Here is a 20,662-nt window from a genome sequence, read left to right as displayed (position 1 = left end):
CTAGCACAGGGACCGAATAGTTAGCATGCTGTCTCTCCGAGGAGCTCGGTGTGTGTGCGGCTGAATTCAACCAGCATAATACCGTGATGCTGGGGCGGGGGATCGAATCACTTTCTAGATAAGAAAAAGACCCCAGAAGCCAGAGGGGTGCAAAACAATCTCTCTGCACAGAAAAAGCAAAGCTCGTCGTCCCAACTGCAAAAATTTCTCCTTCCGAACACCTGACCTCACGCCGGTATTCAACATCATCAAATTATACCTTCTGTAATAGGCTGCACTCGCTAAATGCACATGAGAGCACGCTACGAAATAAGACAGAGTGGGAGTTTATATGTGAGAAAAACATAAGCATTCAGAGAGACTAACAGGTTAACATGAGGAACTGTTCAAGAGAATTAAGTCGACTGATGATAATTAAAAGCAATGTCACCTCTTTACATGGAAACACAACCATCATTACGAGCTAGCTCTTTCGTGACTCATTTAACCTGGAAGAAAATGGAAAACAAGAGAAGAGTAGGGGGAGAGAGGAGTATTCAAAGAAGAGCTGTGGCACCGTTTGCCTCAGCAAGCGTATCTCCTAGCTCTTGTGCAGGAGTGAGGCGTGAGAACTCCCCTCGTTTTACTTAATTAAAACACAGTAATCACAGTCAACGAGGGAGGTGGCAGAGTCTTTAAAGACCACCACTGACCACCTTTTCGCAATACACTATTTTCCAAACGAGCTTCTATTATAAATACTGGAAATTTCTTAACGTTTTTTACAAGAGTTTCTGCCTGAGCTCAGCGGTGCACTGGATTATGTGTGCTTTCCCACTGCCCGGTCACACAGCTCAGCGCACGCGGTTAGTGTCATCCCGAGAACAGGTAGGGCTAGGGAATGACTACGCAGGGCACAAAGAACAGATTCAAATTCATGGACCCAATACCAACATATTAAGCGGTACTTGGCCAGCTGGTCTTTTAGTTTAGGGATTCTTTGCATATGGGGTAACACCAGTATATTCCACCATATGTTCATGAGATCATCACATTACAAAAGATAGTAGAGTAGATCCCAGTGCTGTACGGGGGAGAAAATGTGTGTTTATAACACAAAGAGAAGATGACTCCAAATTTGACATTCTCTCCGGGTGCTAGGGTTACAGGTGATTTTGTTTGCTGTCTTTCCTAAATTTATACAGGATCGTGTGTATACATGTAATAAGAGTGTTCACAAGACGGAGAGTCAATATATGAAAAAAAAGAGCTTTATATGATATTTACAAATTTACAAAGGCACACAAGGAGCAGGTGGAGAAGGAGGAATGAGATAAAAGAAAGAGGTCAGCTGAACAATTCCCATCTCTATCCTTCTCAAAGCTCAGGATTTTATTTCTTTTTTTTTTTTTTTTTAATGTTTTTATTTTTGAGACAGAGAGAGACAGAGCATGAACGGGGAGGGGCAGAGAGAGAGGGAGACACAGAATCGGAAGCAGGCTCCAGGCTCTGAGCCATCAGCCCAGAACCCGACGCGGGGCTCGAACTCACGGACCGCGAGATCGTGACCTGAGCTGAAGTCGGACGCTTAACCGACTGAACCACCCAGGCGCCCCAGGATTTTATTTCTTAAAATAATGTTGGGATGAAAGAAATGAGTAACAGTACAAAAATCAGCCTGAAAAGGTTCAGGGCACATTTACCACAAACAATCCATTCTGGTTGTCATTTGGTCCCACATTTAATAACAGTATTAACACTATTAAATCAAATGATCATCAGGGTGCCCAGGTGGCTCAATCGGTTGAGCATCCAACTTTGGCTCAGGTCATGATCTGCCAGTTCGGGAGTTTGAGCCCCACGTTGGGCTCTGTGCCATCAGCTCAGAGCCTACAGCCTGCCTTGGATTCTGTGTCTCCCTCTCTCTCTCTGCCCCCCTGTCACTCCCGCTCTGTCTCTCTCTCAAAAAAACCAAAACATTTAAGAAAAAAATTTAAATGATTATCACAATCAGTATTTTAGACTCCCCAAAAGAAAAAAGGAAATTGGAAGCTTCAGAATACTAGCTGGATCTGTTATCTAAACAGGACTTCAACTTGGAGGCATCTCCAGAATCCAAAATGAATCACCAACCTTAAAATATTCAGCATTCTGTTAAAATTATTTTTAAATTTTAAGGACTGTAATTGATGTAGTATCTGTCAATGAACCTGTCCTAAAACAAGATGAACTGTTTAAAATAAAAACTCAATCAATTTTGAGGGACTGCATATGAAAATGGACAACTTTTGCTCTACCCAAAGCAGGGCCTGAGTTTAATTTGATTTTCTCTGCTAAGTTCAGTTGGTTCTGCTTTGCTTACAAAAGGCAACGCTAAGAACAAACGCCGCAAATTAACTCTGAGACTCTGGAAAACACTTACCTGTACGGAATAAACCTTCATAATTCCAAACTAAAGTTATTTTTTTAATTTTTAAAATTTATTTTGAGAGAGAGAAAACGCAAGAGGGGAGGAGCAGAGAGAGAGAGAGAGAGACAGAATCCCAAGCAGGTTCTGTACTATCAGTGTGAACCTGACACAGGCTTGAACCCATGAGCCGTGAGATCACTGAGCCACCCAGGCGCCCCCAAACTAAATTTCTAAAAAAATTCAGTCATTCCTTTCTAGTCAATAGCAGAATGCTGTTTTAAAATTATAATCTTTCAAAATATAGACTGAAGTTTGAAAAAAAAGAGCAGTCAGATCTTCATTTCATCAGTGAAGAAGGAATTCTCTTAAACTAGAATGTTTAGGGGATTGTCGAAAAGCAACAGTTGACAGGTCCTTCTTCTCTAAGTGGAGAAAAAAATTACCCTAGAGGGTGTGGTAAGAATAAGATATTATTTATTTAGGGCTCCCCTCATTCCCAAGAGCCCAAATCACCTGCTCACCGTTCTACTTGTCCTCTGTGTGTCCTCCAGGACACCTACTTTTTCCTTCATTTTTTTCTTTCCTTCCCTCCTGAATGATTCCTAAGCTAGAAGTACCATAGATTGAGAAGGGAGGGGGTGAGGAATACAGAGCTGGACAGGGAAGCACAGGCTCAGAACTCACAGATCTTGTAATTCATCTTCCAAAACCTCTTAATATTACAGATAAAGAAGCCCACCAAGAGAGGTAAAGTTTTTTGCTCATTGTTATGCCCCACCTCTACCTCCAGATGATTCTAAAGGTTTTACATATGTCGTTTCTAATTCTAAATCTTTAAAAAAATTTTTTTAAAAATTTTAATGTTTATTTATTTTTGAGAGACAGAGTGAGAGAGAGAGAGAGAGAGAGACAGACAGAGTGAGGGTGGGAGAGGGTCAGACAGAGAGGAAGACACAAAATCTGAAGCGGGCTCCAGGCTCGGAGCTGTCAGCACAGACGCGGGGCTTGAACTCACGAACTGTGAGATCATGACCTGAGCTCAAGTCAATGCTTAACCGACTGAGCCACCCAGGTGCCCCCCACCCCGCTCGTTCTAATTCTGAAATGCAAGAAGGGTCTATGTTTAAAAGAGTAATTATATTTCAGAAAGTTTCTTTGGAATTTGAAAAAGTTGATAAATTTATTCTTGTTTGACGTATCTATTAGATTGCTTTAAAGATTTTTTTTCAAAAGATTAAGGAGGGCTACTTCATCAATTACATTAGAAAATTCTATTTTGGGGGGTGCCTGGGTGGCTCAGTGGGTTAAGCATCCGACTTCGGCTCAGGTCATGATCTCGCAGTTTGTGAGTACAAGTCCCGTGTCGGGCTCTGTGCTGACAGCTCAGAGTCTGGAGCCTGCTTCGGATTCTGTGTCGTCCTCTCTCTGCCCCTCCTGTGCTTGGTGCTCTCTCTCTCTCGAAAATAAACATTAAAAAAAAAAAAAGAAGATTCTATTTGGGACCATCTGTTACGTCATGTGCTCTGGGGGATGATATACAGGGCTATGGATCTGACTGTGAAGTAAAAGGCAACCAAGAAAAACTTCCAGAAAAAACTTCAGAGAGATAAATGAATTAATAAATTACTTAGTTTTCCAAATGTCTACCAAACCTTCAGTTGTTCATAAAAATGGACTGGAAGAAGTACCTAGGTGCTCCCCACACTTCTTAATCTTCAGGCCATCAAAATTAAATACTCAAAACACTAAAACATGAAAACATTTTAAAACAGAGAAAATATAGTTTGCACATACTTTTCATGAATCTTCAAGACTCGATGAACTATAGGAATCTCTCTTCCTTCTATCCTAAAAACAACAATTTCTCCCACTCGGATGGGATCTTCAACTCGGTTTGTTAAAAAGAGAAGATCTCCTCTATGAAACGCAGGTTCCATGCTGCCACTATGAGGGAAAGAAGTTAGTAAAAAGAAAGTGTGAGATTAAAATTACTTTCAAAATTACTCAACAAAACAATCAAAAGTACCACCCTTGGGATATACTCAATACCTTAACAAATATATCAACATCAATGTATACTCTCAAAATATGGTTTCCACGGACTAATGAGTTACACAAAGCTTTCTTTAGTTTTTAGCCTTTACTAACTAGATCCATTTCAAGCATTACTATTCAAAGGAGCTTAAATCTTGAAAAGGGCAATGTTACTAATTCCTTAACCTTTTAAAATTTCAAGTGACAAATGGAATATAAAAGAATGAACTTTATAAACACTGCCCTTATTCCCACCTCATCTGAAAACGCTAAACATTATTCAAAATATATTCAAATGAGAACTGGGTCATCTTCTGCCATTTATAAAGATACAGACCAAGATGACCTTACGGTTTCGACCCATTTAGAAGGAAAAACAGCCCATCAAGTCAAAGAACAGTCAGCTACAAAGATAATGCTTCTGTTCTCCACTTATTTATTTTAAAAAGAGACACAAGAAAGAAAACCAAGAAGAGCAGGGATTTTTGTCTAAGAATTTCAGAAACGAGTAAAGGATTCAATGCCATGGTGGTTAGTGAAGACAAACTTCTAGAGCGTCTTCTCACCTCTCCTCTGGTCCACCCTGTACCAAGTTCTTCAAAGGTCCTATGATATTTGTACTAATTAACGAACCTTTTCTTGCTATGAAGAAATAGCCCATCAGTATTATTTTCTGAAACTCGAACTCCAGTGCTCAGTAACAATAGATTTAGTAAGAGAAAAATAGATAAGGATTAAAATCTAATATAAGAATAATGACAAAGTCCAAACATGTCTTTATGGAGATTCTGGGACCTCATAAGAGAATATAGCAGTGCTTCCAAACTTTGCTGCATATTAGAATCACCCGGGGAACTTTTAAAAAAATCCCACACTCTAGGTCGTATCTCTGGCCAATATAACGCAGAATCCCTGGGAATGGAAGGCAGGCGGCAGTATTCTGTAAAGACTCCAGGTGATTCCAACGTATAGTAAAATCTGGGAACCGCTACGTACATGGATTTTCCAGGACATGTTTATTCTCAACACTTTTGTTAAGGTTCCTCAGGGGACAATGAGTGTTCCCTTTTTCAGATGTTCAGGCAGAAGACAGGACAGGTGTTTGGTGAAAACGTCAGAGAAAGTATTCTAGACATGTAGTTTTCAAGGTTTTACTGATTGCTTTTTAAAATCAGTGACATCCTTTGTTCAAATAAAACCTTGCTTGAAAATTATATAAATAAAACAGAATAAAGCTGAGTTGCTATGGTTTAATAGTTCATTTTTATTGAGCATTTACTGTATACAAAGTGCTATTCTGTTTCTTTTAAATAATCTTCAGAACAACTCTATGATGTAGATATTATTTTTTATTAATTTTTTAACACTTTTTTTTTTTTTGAGAGAGAGAGAGAGAGAGAGACAGAGAGAGAGAGAGAATGAGTGGGGGAGGGGCAAAGAGAGAGGGAGACACAGAATCTGAAGCAGGCTCCAGGCTCTGAGCTGTCAGCACAGAGCCCAATGTGGTCTTGAACCCACGAACTGTGAGATCATGACCTGAGCCAAAGCTGTATGCTCAACCGATGGAGCCACCCAGGTGCCCCTGATTTAGATATTATTATTACCCCAACTTTATAGATAAAGAGATTGAGGCTAAGAAAGGTAGAAACTTATCAGCCAAAAAAATTATAAAGAGGAGATTTGAACAGGGTGTCCAACAGAATCTACTCTCACTGTGCTGAACTGCCTCTGAACCACACTAGAATTTTAGGGAGTATTATAATCATACTGCATTTAAGAAACCTCACTTCTGGGGCACCTGGGTGGCTCAGTCGGTTAAGCATCTGACTTCAGCTCAGGTCATGATCTCACAGTTCGTGAGTTCGAGCCCCGCATCGGGCTTTGGGCTGACAGCTCGGCGCCTGGAGCCTGCTTCACATTCTGTGTCTCCCTCTCTCTCTGCCCCTTCCCTGCTCATGCTCTGTCTCTCTCTGTCTCAAAAATAAATAAACATTAAAAAAAAAAAAGAAACATCACTTCAGAAGCTACAGAGTAAAGGATATTTAAATATTAATTTTTTTAATGTTTATTTTTGAGAGAGAGACAAAGAGACAGAATGTGAGTGGGGGAGGGTTAGAGAAAGGGAGACACAGAATCGGAAGCAGGCTGCAGGCTCTGAGCTGTCAGCACAGAGCCTGATGCAGGGCTTGAACCCACGAATGGTGAGATCATAACCCGAGCTGAAGTCGGATGCCTAACCAACTGAGCCATCCAGGCGCCCCAGGACATTCAAATATTTACTGAAATAATGAGTAAACTAGAAAAGACCAGAAGGTAGACTGGGAAACCAGTTGTCCAAACTATTACTTGGCAACCATTAAAAGTGTTATTAAAAATATGGACACGGGAGAATCACAAGGGGACAAATAAAGAAAAGGATGCACATACAGAATTACTTCAATTATGTAGGAAGTAATATACATGAAAAAAGAGACCAAAATGGTAATATTCATTATATCCCAAACTACGGGTGACTTCACTTCATCTAGATTCTTTGTGTTTTCAATGTTTCATACAATGAAAATATATTAACTTTTTCTGATTATAAAATCATATTTTTAAAGGTCACTACAACAGCCCAGGCAGGAAATGCTGAGGGCCTGAAATAGAACAACAGCAGGGGACACAATTATAAAAGAGTAGAAGAGAGAGGGAAAACAACAAATTTGATGGCCAATTGGATATGACAGAAAGGGGTGAGCAAGGATGACTCCGGGGCTTTCAACAATGGCAAGGGAGCAGATGGCAGTGACGGTCACAGAAACAGGGGGAAGAAGAACAGGTGTGTGGGAAAGGAGATGAATTTTACTTTTATTACGTGGAGTTTCAAGTGCCCGGTCAACATTCAGATGGAGATGTCCAGGGTAGGGTGAAAACAAGAGTCTAGATTTCAGAGAGAAAAATCTAGAAATCTAGACTTCGACTCAGGTCATGATCTCACAGCTCGTGGGTTCGAGCCCCGCGTCAGGCTCTGTGCTGACAACTCAGAGCCTGGAGCCTGCTTCGGATACTGTGTCACCCCCTCTCTCTGCCCCTCACCCACTTGTGCTCTGTCTCTCTCTGTCTCAGAAATAAACATTAAAAAAAATTTAATACATCAATCATAAACTTTATAAAAAGTTATATATAAACCACTGAAATATTTTAAAACTGACTTCAGCTCTATTAAAGGGGAAAAAAAGTTTTGAAAGTTCCCTGAAACTCAGTTAATGAAAGTATTTGTCTTCACCTGAAACTAACAAAACACTGCGTGTTAATTATATTGGAATTTAAAAAATAAATAAAAAATTATTAACAAAGAAAAGTTATTTGTCTTTATCCCCAATGACTTCACAAAAGTCTTAAAGGCGGGTTGTCGGTTAGCCTGAGTCCTTTGAGGCATATTTGGTTCCACGTAAAAATTATATTCCTCGAAGTTACATGAAACCTGGGCCACCTGCTTTTACTTGACCTTTCTCTAATGACTGCTCCTTCCAGCCTTGATCAAATTCTCTTCCAATAGGACCTGGTCTCTTTTAATTTCCTTTCCTTATTTCACACTGGTAATCGGAAAAGCTTAGTATATAAATAAACCTCGCTGCAAAATAACTTATCCCAATGCCACTTTTAAGCCCCAAATGATATTACAAATTTTCTAGCTGCAGGACCACCGCTGTGTCGAGCAGGGCCTTAGTTGAATCCCCTGTTCACTCCAACATCTCCATTTTAAGGGTCATGAGACTGTCCTTAAGCAGCTCCACTGAAGGGAACTCAATATGAAAGAATCCCAGAAGACTCTCGAAAAGAAGCCTCCCCGGGCTCTCTCTCTGCACCTTTTCCCCACAGCGCCAATTAGCGTGGTTTCTCCTGTCGGTGTTTGAAACTGAAGCTTTCCACTGAGTCTAAAACTGTCTGGGAACTTGGGGCGAAGTCTCTATACTCCCAGACTCGTACATTAAATGCTTTCCCAGCTCATAAAATCCCTGCCTTTGGATCTCTAAAATTACAGTTCCGTGTGACTGTTAACAAACACACAACAAAGGTATGCGTAAGAGCAAGTAAGGTAAGAGTGAGACACTGGAGACCCAGTGCCCTGGTGCTGGAACCACTTGTTGCTGAAATTTGTACATCCTTTTCTTTCTTTTAAATTTTTCTTTAATGTTTATTTATTTTTGGGAGAGAAAGAGAGAGAGAGAGAGAGGGGGAGGGAGGGAGCGTGTGCGCAAGTGGGGGAAGTGCAGGGAGAGAGGGAGACACAGAATCTGAAGCAGGCTCCAGGCTCTGGGCTATCAGCACAGAGCCCAATGTGGGGCTCAAACTCACGGACCGCAAGATCATGACCTGAGCCAAAGTCGGACACTTAACTGACTGAGCCACCCAGGCGCCCCTGAAATTCATATATCCTAATATGACAATGAAGGAATCAAAATGATCTTAACAGTAATGTACTAGTACCTAGAATTTACACATTAGTGATTTATTTTATATTAACACACCATTATCTCCAGAAAAGACTTGAAAACAGCTTACATAATTAAACCCCAAATAAGACAGAACTATAATGATTCAATTCAACAACCAAGTGGTAATTCTCCCAGAAGGAGTTAGTTACTAAATTAGTTTTTTTTTTTTTTAAAGCACTAGAGTATGAATACGAGGGTAGAGAAGGAGGAACGGTGGAAAAAAAATCAGTACTATCTGTCACTTTAAGAGACAGCATTGGTATCTTCAAAATTCCTGAAGTCTATTTAGAAGTGATATTTAAAGGTCAGCAGGAAACACGGAAATAATCAGTGATGCTTCTGTACTGACACTGAGTGCTGCAGAAAAACTCTTAATTCATGGAGAGGATACATAATCTAGTAAACTAACAACTATCAGTCTTGACTTATCAAAATGAAGAGCGTACCAAGACAGAAGAATTTCAGGAAAACACAGTACATTGAAACACTTTCTTAAGAGATGTGCCCAAAAGAAAACTCACAACAGAGTAATTGTTTTATAGAAAAGTCATGAGCCCTTTGGGGTCTGAATGGTAAGTGCCTAACAAGGCTGTGCATTTCTCACAGTTGAAAAATAGGAACTAACTTTCTTTCAGGCCCTCTTCTGGGAAAATGTAGTTTCTAGAACAATAATACAACGGTTATTCAGTTAGTCCATTTTTCTCTCAAGTAATGCCGTGCAACCCTATGCCGTGAAAAGAAGTTGTTACCTGAGCACCACTACGATCGGACTTTCACTTCCAGTTATGACCATTAACCCCTTCCAGATCATTAGTGCCGAGGAAACTATCATTCCAAAATTTAGGACTTGATAATACAGCTGTAAAAACAAAAGAGAGGAAAATCAGATCCATAATTATCCCCGCTCAAGAAAGCGACCGAGAGTAGTATCAATTTAAAACATTTCACGCAGTACCATCAGGGCAGCCAAAGTTCTGCAACATTCTTTAAAATACTGTCATGATTATACATCTGCATCCCGGAACAGCCCTCCTACCACCCAACAACCTTTCTCCTTTTCGTTTGCTAAACACGCTACCCTTACAGGAAACTTATGTTCAGAACTTTCAACAGACGTTATTTCATTTAGGCTACAGGACAGTTCCCCCTCAAGTTCAATTTCATCCATGATACACACCAGCCGATAGTAACATACCGGTGCTCCTGAACTCCTTCAGGACGTACTTCCCCACAACACTTATCTCTTGATAACCGTGGGCTATTTGATGGCATGTGACTGCACTCCTCATTTTATGGTTGAGAAAACCTAGTCTCAGAGGGAGGAAATGACTTCGCCAAAGTCATACAGCTCGTCAGTCACACAGTTAGCACTCGAAGTGTTAGGCCACTACTTGACAAGTCGTCAAATTCTAGGACTTGAAGAAGCAGATACAACACCAAAAAGGCATTTCATGTGAGGGAAATAATGGGAGCTAACTGTGTCAGACTGAGACAGGATAATGAGTAAAAGCAGAGAGGATGATTGACTCATTTTTGTTACTTAAAAAAATGTACGTGCGTGTGGACATCCTGCAAGACAACGGGTCTACTCTTCAAAAACTCAACATCGTGAAAATAAAGGTGGGAGACTGTTCTAGAATAAAAAGGACTCAGGAGACACAACCAAATGCATTCAGTGCATTCTGACTGGATCTTTGTTCAAAACAAAAAAAATGTCTGTGAGAAAAAATCCCAACTATTCAAGACATTTTGGGGGGTGCCTGGCTGGCTTGGTCGGTATAGCATGTGACTCTTGATCTTGGGGTCGTGACTTTGAGCCCCACATTAGACGTAGAGATGATTTTGAAAAGGCATTTTGGGATCAGTTGGGGAAACTCAAATATGACTTAAATTCTGGCACCCCTATGAAATATGATGTGCTCTGTGGATACCATTAACATCATCCTCAAAGAAGAAAATATGAACGTTTTCTAACAGACACAAATATTTGCTATTCTTTGAGTACTGGTGTAATACGAGCATACAGGTACCTGACACCTAGTTTGACACTCCCATTTACAGGTAGGGAAACTGAGGCACAGAGAGGTTATGTGACGTGCTCATGGCTGTACAGCTGTTGGCAGGCAGAGTAGTAACTACAACTCAGGTCTCCTAAACTCTACCTCTTTGAGAGGGTAGCTTCTGAAAAGACCAAAAAAATGGTCCTTTGATTCAGAAAACAGAATTGAGGAAATGGAGGAGAGGCTAGAAGTAGGAAAACTAGTTTCTAAGAACTGATTATCGTCAACCAGTGGGTAAACAGTCAGGAATCCAGCTAAAGGCTGTATTTTCCAAATTTTTGATACTAAAAAAATCACCTACAGTACTGCTTAGAACAATAGATTCTACGCCCCAATCTCGAACTTCTGTGAGATTCCACACAAACTACCAAATGTAAAATATGGTTCCATTATCCCTTATTTAGGAGTCAGAAAGGTGTCATTATTTCAAAATCGGCCAAATTTTGAAAAGGTAATCCTTGCGAGAACCACACATTTACATAACACCCCTAGCAGGGTCTATGGCAATATCCCCAAATCAAGCATGTTAATATTTCTGTGGCAAAACTTAAACAATTCACACTGAAACAAATAAAATCTAAAAATAGCCATGTCTATCTTTTTTAATGAGTTTTTTTTTAATGTTTACTTATTTTGAGAGAGAGCGCATGAGTGCACACACGTAAGGGCAGAAAAAGAGAGGGAGAGACAGCAAATCCCAAGCAGGAGCTAGGGAGGCTCTTTTATTTTACTCTTTTGACTAAGGCTGTTGGTAGGAAAAAGAGGCGAGAAAAGAAAGGGAGAAGAACATGACGGTTTTCAAATTTTTGCTCAGATAGTGTGCTTCTGCCTAGGTTTCGGCCACAGACTGACTTAGCTATATACGAGCCTTTTAAGGGACATACCAGTTATACACAGTGGGGGACTTTTAACCTTTTCCTCCTTAATAAGAACGATGGGGGTGACTTTGGTGATTAGATAAATTTCCCAACAATGACTCTATGGTGAAAGGCAGTATTACAAGTCTGAGGAAAAAGGGAAGGGTGGTTACGGGTGGAACAGTGACCTTGCAGGGACGAAGGAAATTGTAAGTATTGTCTTTCATGTTTCTTTTAAAGAATACTTTATTAGATACCCCACACCTGTTCTGACAATGCTTCACTGGTGCCCTTCTGAAAATGGAAAGATGACAATGGAAAGATTTTCATTAACAAAAAGACACTTGGAGGTGCCTGGGTGGCTCAGTCAGTAAACGGTGTCACTTGTGGGCACGCACATGAGCACTCTCTCAAAAAGAAATAAACTTAAATAAACAAGCAAATAAAATACACTGTAAGTAATACATAACAAGAGTTCAAGAACAAAATAAAAGCTGGTAAATTTTTTAACAGCCATAACCTATCTAGAAGATAGATAGTGCGTTTAGATAGCGTGTGCATTTATCTGTTACAGTTATCAAAGACACAGTGTATTTCTTATTCTTCCAAAAAAGATTTGAAAGTTCAACACATAGGGTATTTTCATAGAAGTCACACTTCTAGCAATCTCCAGCAAAGACAGAAGTGACCATGGAAGCAAAATGTGTCTCAGGGCTACAAAATTACAGTTGGCCTAAGTCTTCAATTCCTCTTAAGACCTCAAACTAAGAGACTCATCAGTCCTTAACCACAATTCTCCTGCTGTCTAACTCACGAAAGAGGAAGTGCTTAGAAGCTGGGGTATTAGAGGCAAATATCCTGACGGCAGCTAGAAGCCATACAGATGGTGCCGGAAAAATTGAACGTGCTCAGAATAGATGCTGTTATTACGGTCCAGTAAAGTCACCGACAGTCCCAGTGATGACCTTAAATGATGATAACAAAAGATCTGGAATAGTCTAAACAGGCATAATATTAATAACAGTAAGGTAAGTTTCATTTAAGACAAACCCATTATATCTTTTCAAAATCTGACACATGGGACACTTGGCTGGCTCAGTCAGAAGAGCAAGCGACTCTTAATCTTGGGGTCATGAGTTTGAGCCCCATGTTGGATGTAGAGATTACTTAAATAAATACACCTTAAAAAAAAGATAAAAAAATCTGACACAGAAAACATATCTTTACAAACATACCTTTATACCGATATACATTATCTTCTCATCACTGAAAGACATAAGCTACCAAAGCTCACTGAACATGAAACAGATAATGTGAACAGATCGATGTCTGTTAAAGAAACTGAATTTATAGTTTAAAGCCTTCCAACAAGGAAAAACTCCAGTTTCAAATGGCATTCACTGGTGAATTTTACCAAGCATTTAATGAAAAATCCTAACAATTCAATGACAACTCTTCTAGAAAAATTGCAGAAGAGGAATAACATCAAGCAATCTAGCATACAAGTAATGGGATTTGTCAGGAGGAAGGGGAAGACAGGAAAAACCTGAATAATGGCCAAAATTTTTCCAAATTTGATTAAATCTATAAACTTGTATATCCAAGAACCAGAACAAACTCCAAGCAAAAGAAACTTGAAGAAAACTACAACAAAATTAAAATAATCATCAAACTGCTTAAAACCAATGAGAAAGAGAAAACTGTAAAAGCAGCCAGATTTAAAAAAAAAAAAAAAAAAAACATTATGTAAAGAGGAACAAAGATCACAGCAGACTTCTCTTTGAAAATAACACATGCCAGAAGTCACTGAAGCAACATCTTAAAAGTACTAAAAGGAAAATTATCAACTTAAAATTCTATCTGAGAAATTTCTTTCAAAAATGAAGGCAAAATAAAGCCTTCCAAACATACAAAAATTAAAAAATACTTCTTTAAAATTTTTTCCAGTTTATTTATTTGAGAGAGACAGAGACAGCACGAGTGGGGAAGGGCAGAGAGAGAGAGAGAGAGAGAGAGAGAGAGAGAATCCCAAGCAACTTCCACACTGCTAGCACAGAGCCCAATGAGGGGCTCGAACCCACGAAGCCATGAGATCATGAACTAAGCCAAAACCAAGAGTTGGGCACTTAACCGACTGAACCACCCAAGCACCCCTAAAAAATACTTCTTCATCGTGAGCAGACCTACACCACAAAAAATGTTTTAAAAAGTCCTCCACGCAAAAATACCAGTCCCTCAAAAAATTAAAAACAGAACTACCCTATGACACAGCAAATGCACTGCTAGGTATTTATCCAAAGGATACAGATGTGGTGTTTCGAAGGGGCACATGCACCCCAATGTTTATACCAGCACTATCAACAATAGCCAAGGTATGTCAAGAGAGCCCAAATGTCCATCGACAAATGAATGGATAAAGAAGATGTGTATATATATACAAGGGAGTATTACTGGGCGATCAAAAAGAATGAAATCTTGCCATTTGCAACAACATGGATGGAACTAGAGTGTATTATGCTGAGCTACATTAGTCAGAAAAAGACAAATATCATATGACTTCACTCATTTGTGGAAGTTAAGATACGAAACAGATGAACATAAGGGAAGGGAAACAAAAACAATATAAAAATAGGGAGGGGGACAAATCACAAGAGACTCTTAAATATAGAGAACAAACTGAGGGTTGCTGGAGGGGTCCTGGGAGGGGGGATGGGCTAAATGGGCAAGGGGCATTGAGGAGGACACTTGTTGGGATGAGCACTGGGTGTTACATGTAGGGAATGAATCACTGGATTCTACTCCTGAAATCACTATTGCACTATATGCTAACTAACTTGGATGTAAATTAAAAAGTGAAAGAAAAAAAAAGTCCTCCAGGAAAAGTACCAAATAAAATCTAGATCAACACAAAGGAATAAGAGCAGATGTCAGTAAATACATATACACCTTTTCTTTTTAAAGCAATTTTTATTTCAATATTTTTAAACTTTATTTATTTGGAGAGAGTGTGTGCACAAGTGGGGGAAGGGGCAGAGAGAGAGAGAGAGAGAGAGAGAGAGACAGACAGAATCCCAAGCAGGCTCTGAGCTGCCAGTGCAGAGCTGGACACAGGGCTCAAACTCACAAACTGTGAGATCATGACCTGAGCCGAAATCAAGAGTTGGATGCTTAACCGACTGAGCCACCCAGGTGCCCCTTCAAATAAAATTTTTAAAGACAATAGACTATTTAAAGAAAAAATAACAATAAAGTATTGTGGCAAAATATACAGAAGTAAAATATATAACAAGAACCCAAAGGCTGAGGAAGGGAAATGGAAATGTATTATTGGAATGCTCTCATACTATACATGAAGTCATAAAATATAAGTTGAAGATAGACTGAGATGAGTTAAAAAAAAACACATGATAAACCTTAAAGCAAACAAACAAATAAGGTATGCCTCACAAGCTAACAAAGGAATAAAATGGAAACTTAAAAAAAATCCAAAAAAAACTAAAAAACACAACTCAACTAATCCAAAATAAGATGAAAAAAGAGGAATGACAAATAATAAACAAATGGGAGAAATAAAAAAATTAAGATGGAGATTCCTGAACACAACCATAATAATCACATAAAATGTAAACTACCTATATACTATACCAATTGAATTAGAAAAAAAAAACAAAAACACCCAATTATATGTTGCCTACAAAAAATGTACTCTAAATATAGATACAAATGTTGTTAAAAGTAAAAAGACAGGAAAACATATCATGCTAGTCGTACTCAAAAGAAAATTGAAGATAAGACAGATGGAGGGATGGATGGATGGAGTGGCTATGTTAGTATCACACAAAGCAGATTTTATAGCAAATAATATTACAAGGAATATGAGGGTCATTTCATAATGATAAACAAGTGAGTTCACTATGAGGACATAATCCTAAACATTTATGCAACTAATAACTTAGCTTCAAAATACAGGAAGCAAATACTGACAGAACTAAAAGAGACACAGACAAATCCAAAGCTGTTAAGTTACTAATTTTTAAATCCTTCTATCAATAATTGATACAGGAAGAAAGTAGAAAATTTGTAAGATTAGAGAAAATTTGAACAGCGCTTCCAACCACTTTGACTTAATATTTACAGAACATTCTGCCCAACAACAGATACACATTCCTTTTAAGTATACATAGAAAGTTTACCAAGATAGACCATAGTCAGGACCACAGAACAAGTCTTAGTAAATAGAAAAGGATTTGAATTATGCCAATTGCATTCTCCAATCACAATGTTATGAAAACAGAAATCAGTAACAGAAAGGTATCTGAAAACTCCCTCCAATATTTCAAAATCAAATAACAGGCTTCTAAATAACCCATGGTAAAAGAAGAACTCAAAAAAGAAATTGAAAGTATTTTGAACTGGATAAAAATGGAAATACATCAAAATCTGTGGGATGCATTTAAAATCCTACACAGAAGAATTTTATAGCAGTAAAATTAAAACAGAAAAGTCTCAAATTATATGTTGTATTTTTGCTTACACAGTTCAAAATATTTCGTAATTTCTCTCCTGATTCTCCTTTGACCCATGGGTTATTTAGAAATTGTTTAATTTCCAAATATTTGTGAATTTCCTAAATTAAGCTTCTACCTTAAAACACTAGGAAAAGCAAATGAAACCCAAAGTAACTCACAGAAAGTAAATACTAAAAATAAGAGGAGAAATAAATGAAACAGAAGACAGGAAAACAATAAGGAAAATCAATCAAATCAAAAGTTGGTTCCTCAAGAAGATCGATTAGCCAGACTAATCAGGAAAAAGAGAGAGAGAGAGAGAGAGAGAGGGAGAGAGAGAGGGAGGGAGGATATGGATTACTAGTATCAGGAAGGATGACATCACTAGAGTAATATCTACTCATTTGTATTAATATACAAACATTATAGGGATAATAAGTATTATGAAAACCTTTATGCTAATATATTTCCAATTCCTTGAAAGACAGTTACCAATGCTCACTGAAGAAAGGTAACTTGAATGGATCAATATCTATTAAAGAAATTGGATTTCTGGTTTAAAAACATTCCAAAAAGAAAAACTCCAGGCTTAAATGGCATGCACTGGTGAATTCTACCAAGCACTTAATGAAAAAATCATTAACAATTCTACGCCAACTCTTCCAGAAAATCGCAGAAGAGGGAATACTCTCCAATTCATTCTATGAGACCAGCATTACCAAACCAGACCAAACACGGTTTGAGAAAACTATTAACAAGGGCGCCTGTGTGGCTCAGTTGCTTAAGAGACCAACTCTTGACCTTGGCTGTCATGATTTCTCAGTTCGTGAACTCAAGCCCTGCGTTGGGCTCCACACTGACAGCACAGAGTCTGTTTAGGATTCTCTCTCTCCCTCTCTCAGCCCCTCCCCAATGCAAGCGTACTCTCTCTCTCTCAAAATAAATAAATAAACTTAAAAAAAAAAACTAGCTTTAAAATTTTTTTTTAATGTTTATTTATTTTTTTTGAAAGAGAGACAGAGTGCATGGGGAGGGCCAGAGAGAGGGCCACAGAGGATCCGAAGCAGGCTCGTGTGGAGAGCAGCCATCAAGCCCCAAGTGAGGCTCAAACTCACCAACCACGGAATCATGACCCGAGAAGAAATAAGGATATTCAACCGAATGAGCCATGCAGCCACCCCTCTCCAAAAAAAAATAATTGTTGTTGTTGCTGTTGTTTTTAAGTAAACCACTGAACAGATCGTTGATATTGATATAAAAATTATGTGCAACATTTTAGCGAATCAGATCCGAAAATACTTACCCTGCATACCCACGTAGGATTTATTCCAAGATAAAAAGTTTGAGACTTCAATATCCCTTTCTCAATAGTTGATAGAATGACACAGACAATCATCAACGGTATAAAAAATTGAATACCATCAACCAACTAAACATCTATAGGGCACTCCACCCAATACAGCAGAATACATATTCTTTTCAAACACACATGAAACATTCTCCAGAGATCCAGCCCTTGGCAAATAAAAAAGAGCCTCAAGTTTTAAAAGACTATAATCACACAAACTATGCTCTCCAACCACAATGGAATTCAATTAGAAACCAGCACTGAAAGAAATTTAGAAAATCCACAGATACCTGGAAATTAAACATTTTTATAAATAACCCACGGGTCAGAAGGAAATCATAAAATATTGTGAGAACTGAGTGTAAATGAAACCACAATATATCAAAATTTATGGAGTGTAGCTAAAGCACTGCTTGGAAGGAAATTTATAGCTTTAAATACATATATTAGAAAAGATAAAAAAAAATTTTTTAATATTTTCAGAGAGAGAGAGAGAGAGAGAGAGAGACAGAGCGCGTGTGTGCAAACAGGGGAGGGGCAGAGAGAGGGGGGCAGTGAGAGAATCCCAAGCAGGTTCCACGCTGTCAGTGCAGAGCCGAACACGGGGCTCGAACTAACTGTGGGATCATGACCTGAGCTGAAATCGACAGTCGAGTGCTTAACTGACTGAGCCACTCAGGCGCCGCAGAAAAGATCTTAAATCAATAATCCAAGATTCCACTTCAAGAAACCAGACACAAAGCAACTGAGGAAGGAAATACAGTTTAGAGCACAAATCAATAAGACAGAAAATATATAAACAAACAAACAAACAAAAAAATCAATAAAAGTCAAATTCATAGAGATAGAAAGTAGAAGGGTGGTTGCCAGAGGATGGGCTGAGGGGAGAATGGGGAGTTTTTAATGAGCACAGAATTTTAGTTTTACAAGGTGAAAAGAGTCCTGGAGATTGGCTGTACATTAGTGTTAATGTACTTAACACTACTGAACTCTATACTTTTTTTTTTTAAAGTAGGCTCCACACCTACAATGCAGCGCTTGAACTCACGACCCTAAGATCAAGACCTGAGGTGAGATTAAGAGTCAGCTGCTTAACCAACTGAGCCGCCCAGGCACCCTGACTGAACTCTACACTTAAAAAATGGTTGGTCTCGGGGCGCCTGGGTGGCGCAGTCGGTTAAGCGTCCGACTTCAGCCAGGTCACGATCTCGCGGTCCGGGAGTTCGAGCCCCGCGTCGGGCTCTGGGCTGATGGCTCAAAGCCTGGATCCTGTTTCCGATTCTGTGTCTCCCTCTCTCTCTGCCCCTCCCCTGTTCATGCTCTGTCTCTAACTGTCCCAAAAATAAATAAACGTTGAAAAAAAAAAAATTAAAAAAAAAAAAAAAAAATGGTTGGTCTCACAGTTCTCACAGATCTCATGGTTCCTGAGTTCGAGCCCCGCATCAGGCTCTGTGCTGACAGCGTGGAGTCTGCTCGGGATTCTCTCTCTCTCCCCCTCTCTCTGCCCCTCCCTTGCTCATGTGCGCGCTCTCTCTCTCTCTCAAAAATAAATAAACATAAAAAAAATGGATGAGTCAATAAATTTTATGGGTATTTTACAATTAAAAAATTATATGCTAAATGAAAGTAGCCAGCTGCAAAAGACTACATTTTGGATGATTACATTTATATAAACTATCCAGCTAAGGATAAATTTACTGAAAAACATGAATTGTACACTTCAAATGGGTGAATTTTATAAATTATATGTCAATAAAGTTTTTTGTTTTTTTTTTTTTTAAGCACAAGCATACAAAATAGAAGCAAACAGAGTAGGAAAGGACTCAGAGTAAAGACGGCCTTATTTAATTGACCTGAAATCCAGAAGCTATGAAGCAAATCTAGGTAAAGGTAACTACCAAAACAAAACAAAAAAGCAAACAATAACTAAAAAAAATCCCACAACTATGCATGGCAAATTATAAGTCAAAAGACAAATGATAAACTGTGAGAGAGTATTTACCATATATACATTCAAAAGACTAATCTTCCTAGAAACAGCTCCTGGCAATCAATAAGAAAATACCCAAAAAAGAAAATAGGCAAAGGATTATGAACTGCCAGTTCTTGGAAAATGAAGTAAAAACAACTCCAAAATCACATGAAAATATGCTCAACCAAACTCATAATAACGGACATATAAAGTAAAACTATTCTGGGATACCAGTCTTCACTTACTATAATGACAAAAATCTAAAAGTCTGGAAACATACAATGCTGGCAAAGCTATAGGAAAGTCACTTTCCCTTTTTTAATTTTTGAGCAATGTAAATATGACACCTATTTAAACTATTCATTGTTTCATTATGGGGGGGGAGGGTGAGCCCATAAACTTATTTCAACCACCTTACTTGTCTTTCTGAGGCATTTAGCACTTGATTAACTTTCTTATAACCCACTCATCCCTTGGTTTGTTACGCCAGACCCTGAAAGACAGGTGTTCTAGGATCGTCTTTGCCCCTGTCCTTCCCCATTCTGCACGCAATCTTGTCTCTTCACGGCTTCAATTCTACGCTGATGACACTGAAATCTCTTTGTATCCCACCATTTATATCCTCTAGGTAAATATATTCAGTTACCTTCTGAAAATCACCCATGTCCAAAGCTGAACTCAACCCTTTTCCTCAAATTGCTTCCTCTTTCCACACTCTCCAGTGTGGTCCCAACATCCGCCATGGGGCCTCTAGAGTTCACCTCCCCAACATCTCTAACATCCAGCCTGTTGGCTTTACTCCTGCGGCTACTGCCTGAATTCAGGTCTCGTTTCCTCTCACCAAGACTATGAAAATAGTCTGACAGTTCTACCTCTAGATTTGCATCCATGTAACTCATCTGCCTGCATATTACTTTTATAAAGTGAAAGTGAAATTACTGTACTGTCTGCTCCAAATTTTCTCTCACGACTTACCACGTCTGAACTCCTCCGTATACAAGGCCTTCCATGAT

At 38.9% G+C, this 20,662-nt stretch overlaps 1 protein-coding gene across 4 annotated transcripts in view; it reads right to left on the bottom strand.

Annotated features, from left to right (window-relative positions):
• The window catches only part of SEC11A (SEC11 homolog A, signal peptidase complex subunit), a 41,297-nt gene that overhangs the window by 9,399 nt on the left and 11,236 nt on the right, over positions 1 to 20,662 (bottom strand). For 3 of the 4 annotated variants that reach the window (XM_045448657.1, XM_045448658.1, XM_045448659.1), the window contains exons 2-3: positions 9,654 to 9,763; positions 4,184 to 4,333 (exon numbers count right to left, since the gene is read on the bottom strand). In XM_045448657.1, coding sequence (XP_045304613.1) covers positions 4,184 to 4,333; positions 9,654 to 9,763 — 260 coding nt within the window. The remainder of the gene's footprint in view (positions 1 to 4,183; positions 4,334 to 9,653; positions 9,764 to 20,662) is intronic. The other variant, XM_045448660.1, reaches the window with a different exon arrangement.

Source organism: Leopardus geoffroyi, chromosome B3 (assembly GCF_018350155.1).
Source record: "Leopardus geoffroyi isolate Oge1 chromosome B3, O.geoffroyi_Oge1_pat1.0, whole genome shotgun sequence".
NCBI lineage: Eukaryota > Metazoa > Chordata > Mammalia > Carnivora > Felidae > Leopardus > Leopardus geoffroyi.
The sequence above is the reverse complement of the archived record's forward strand: the minus strand, read 5'-3'. Positions and strand labels throughout refer to the sequence as shown.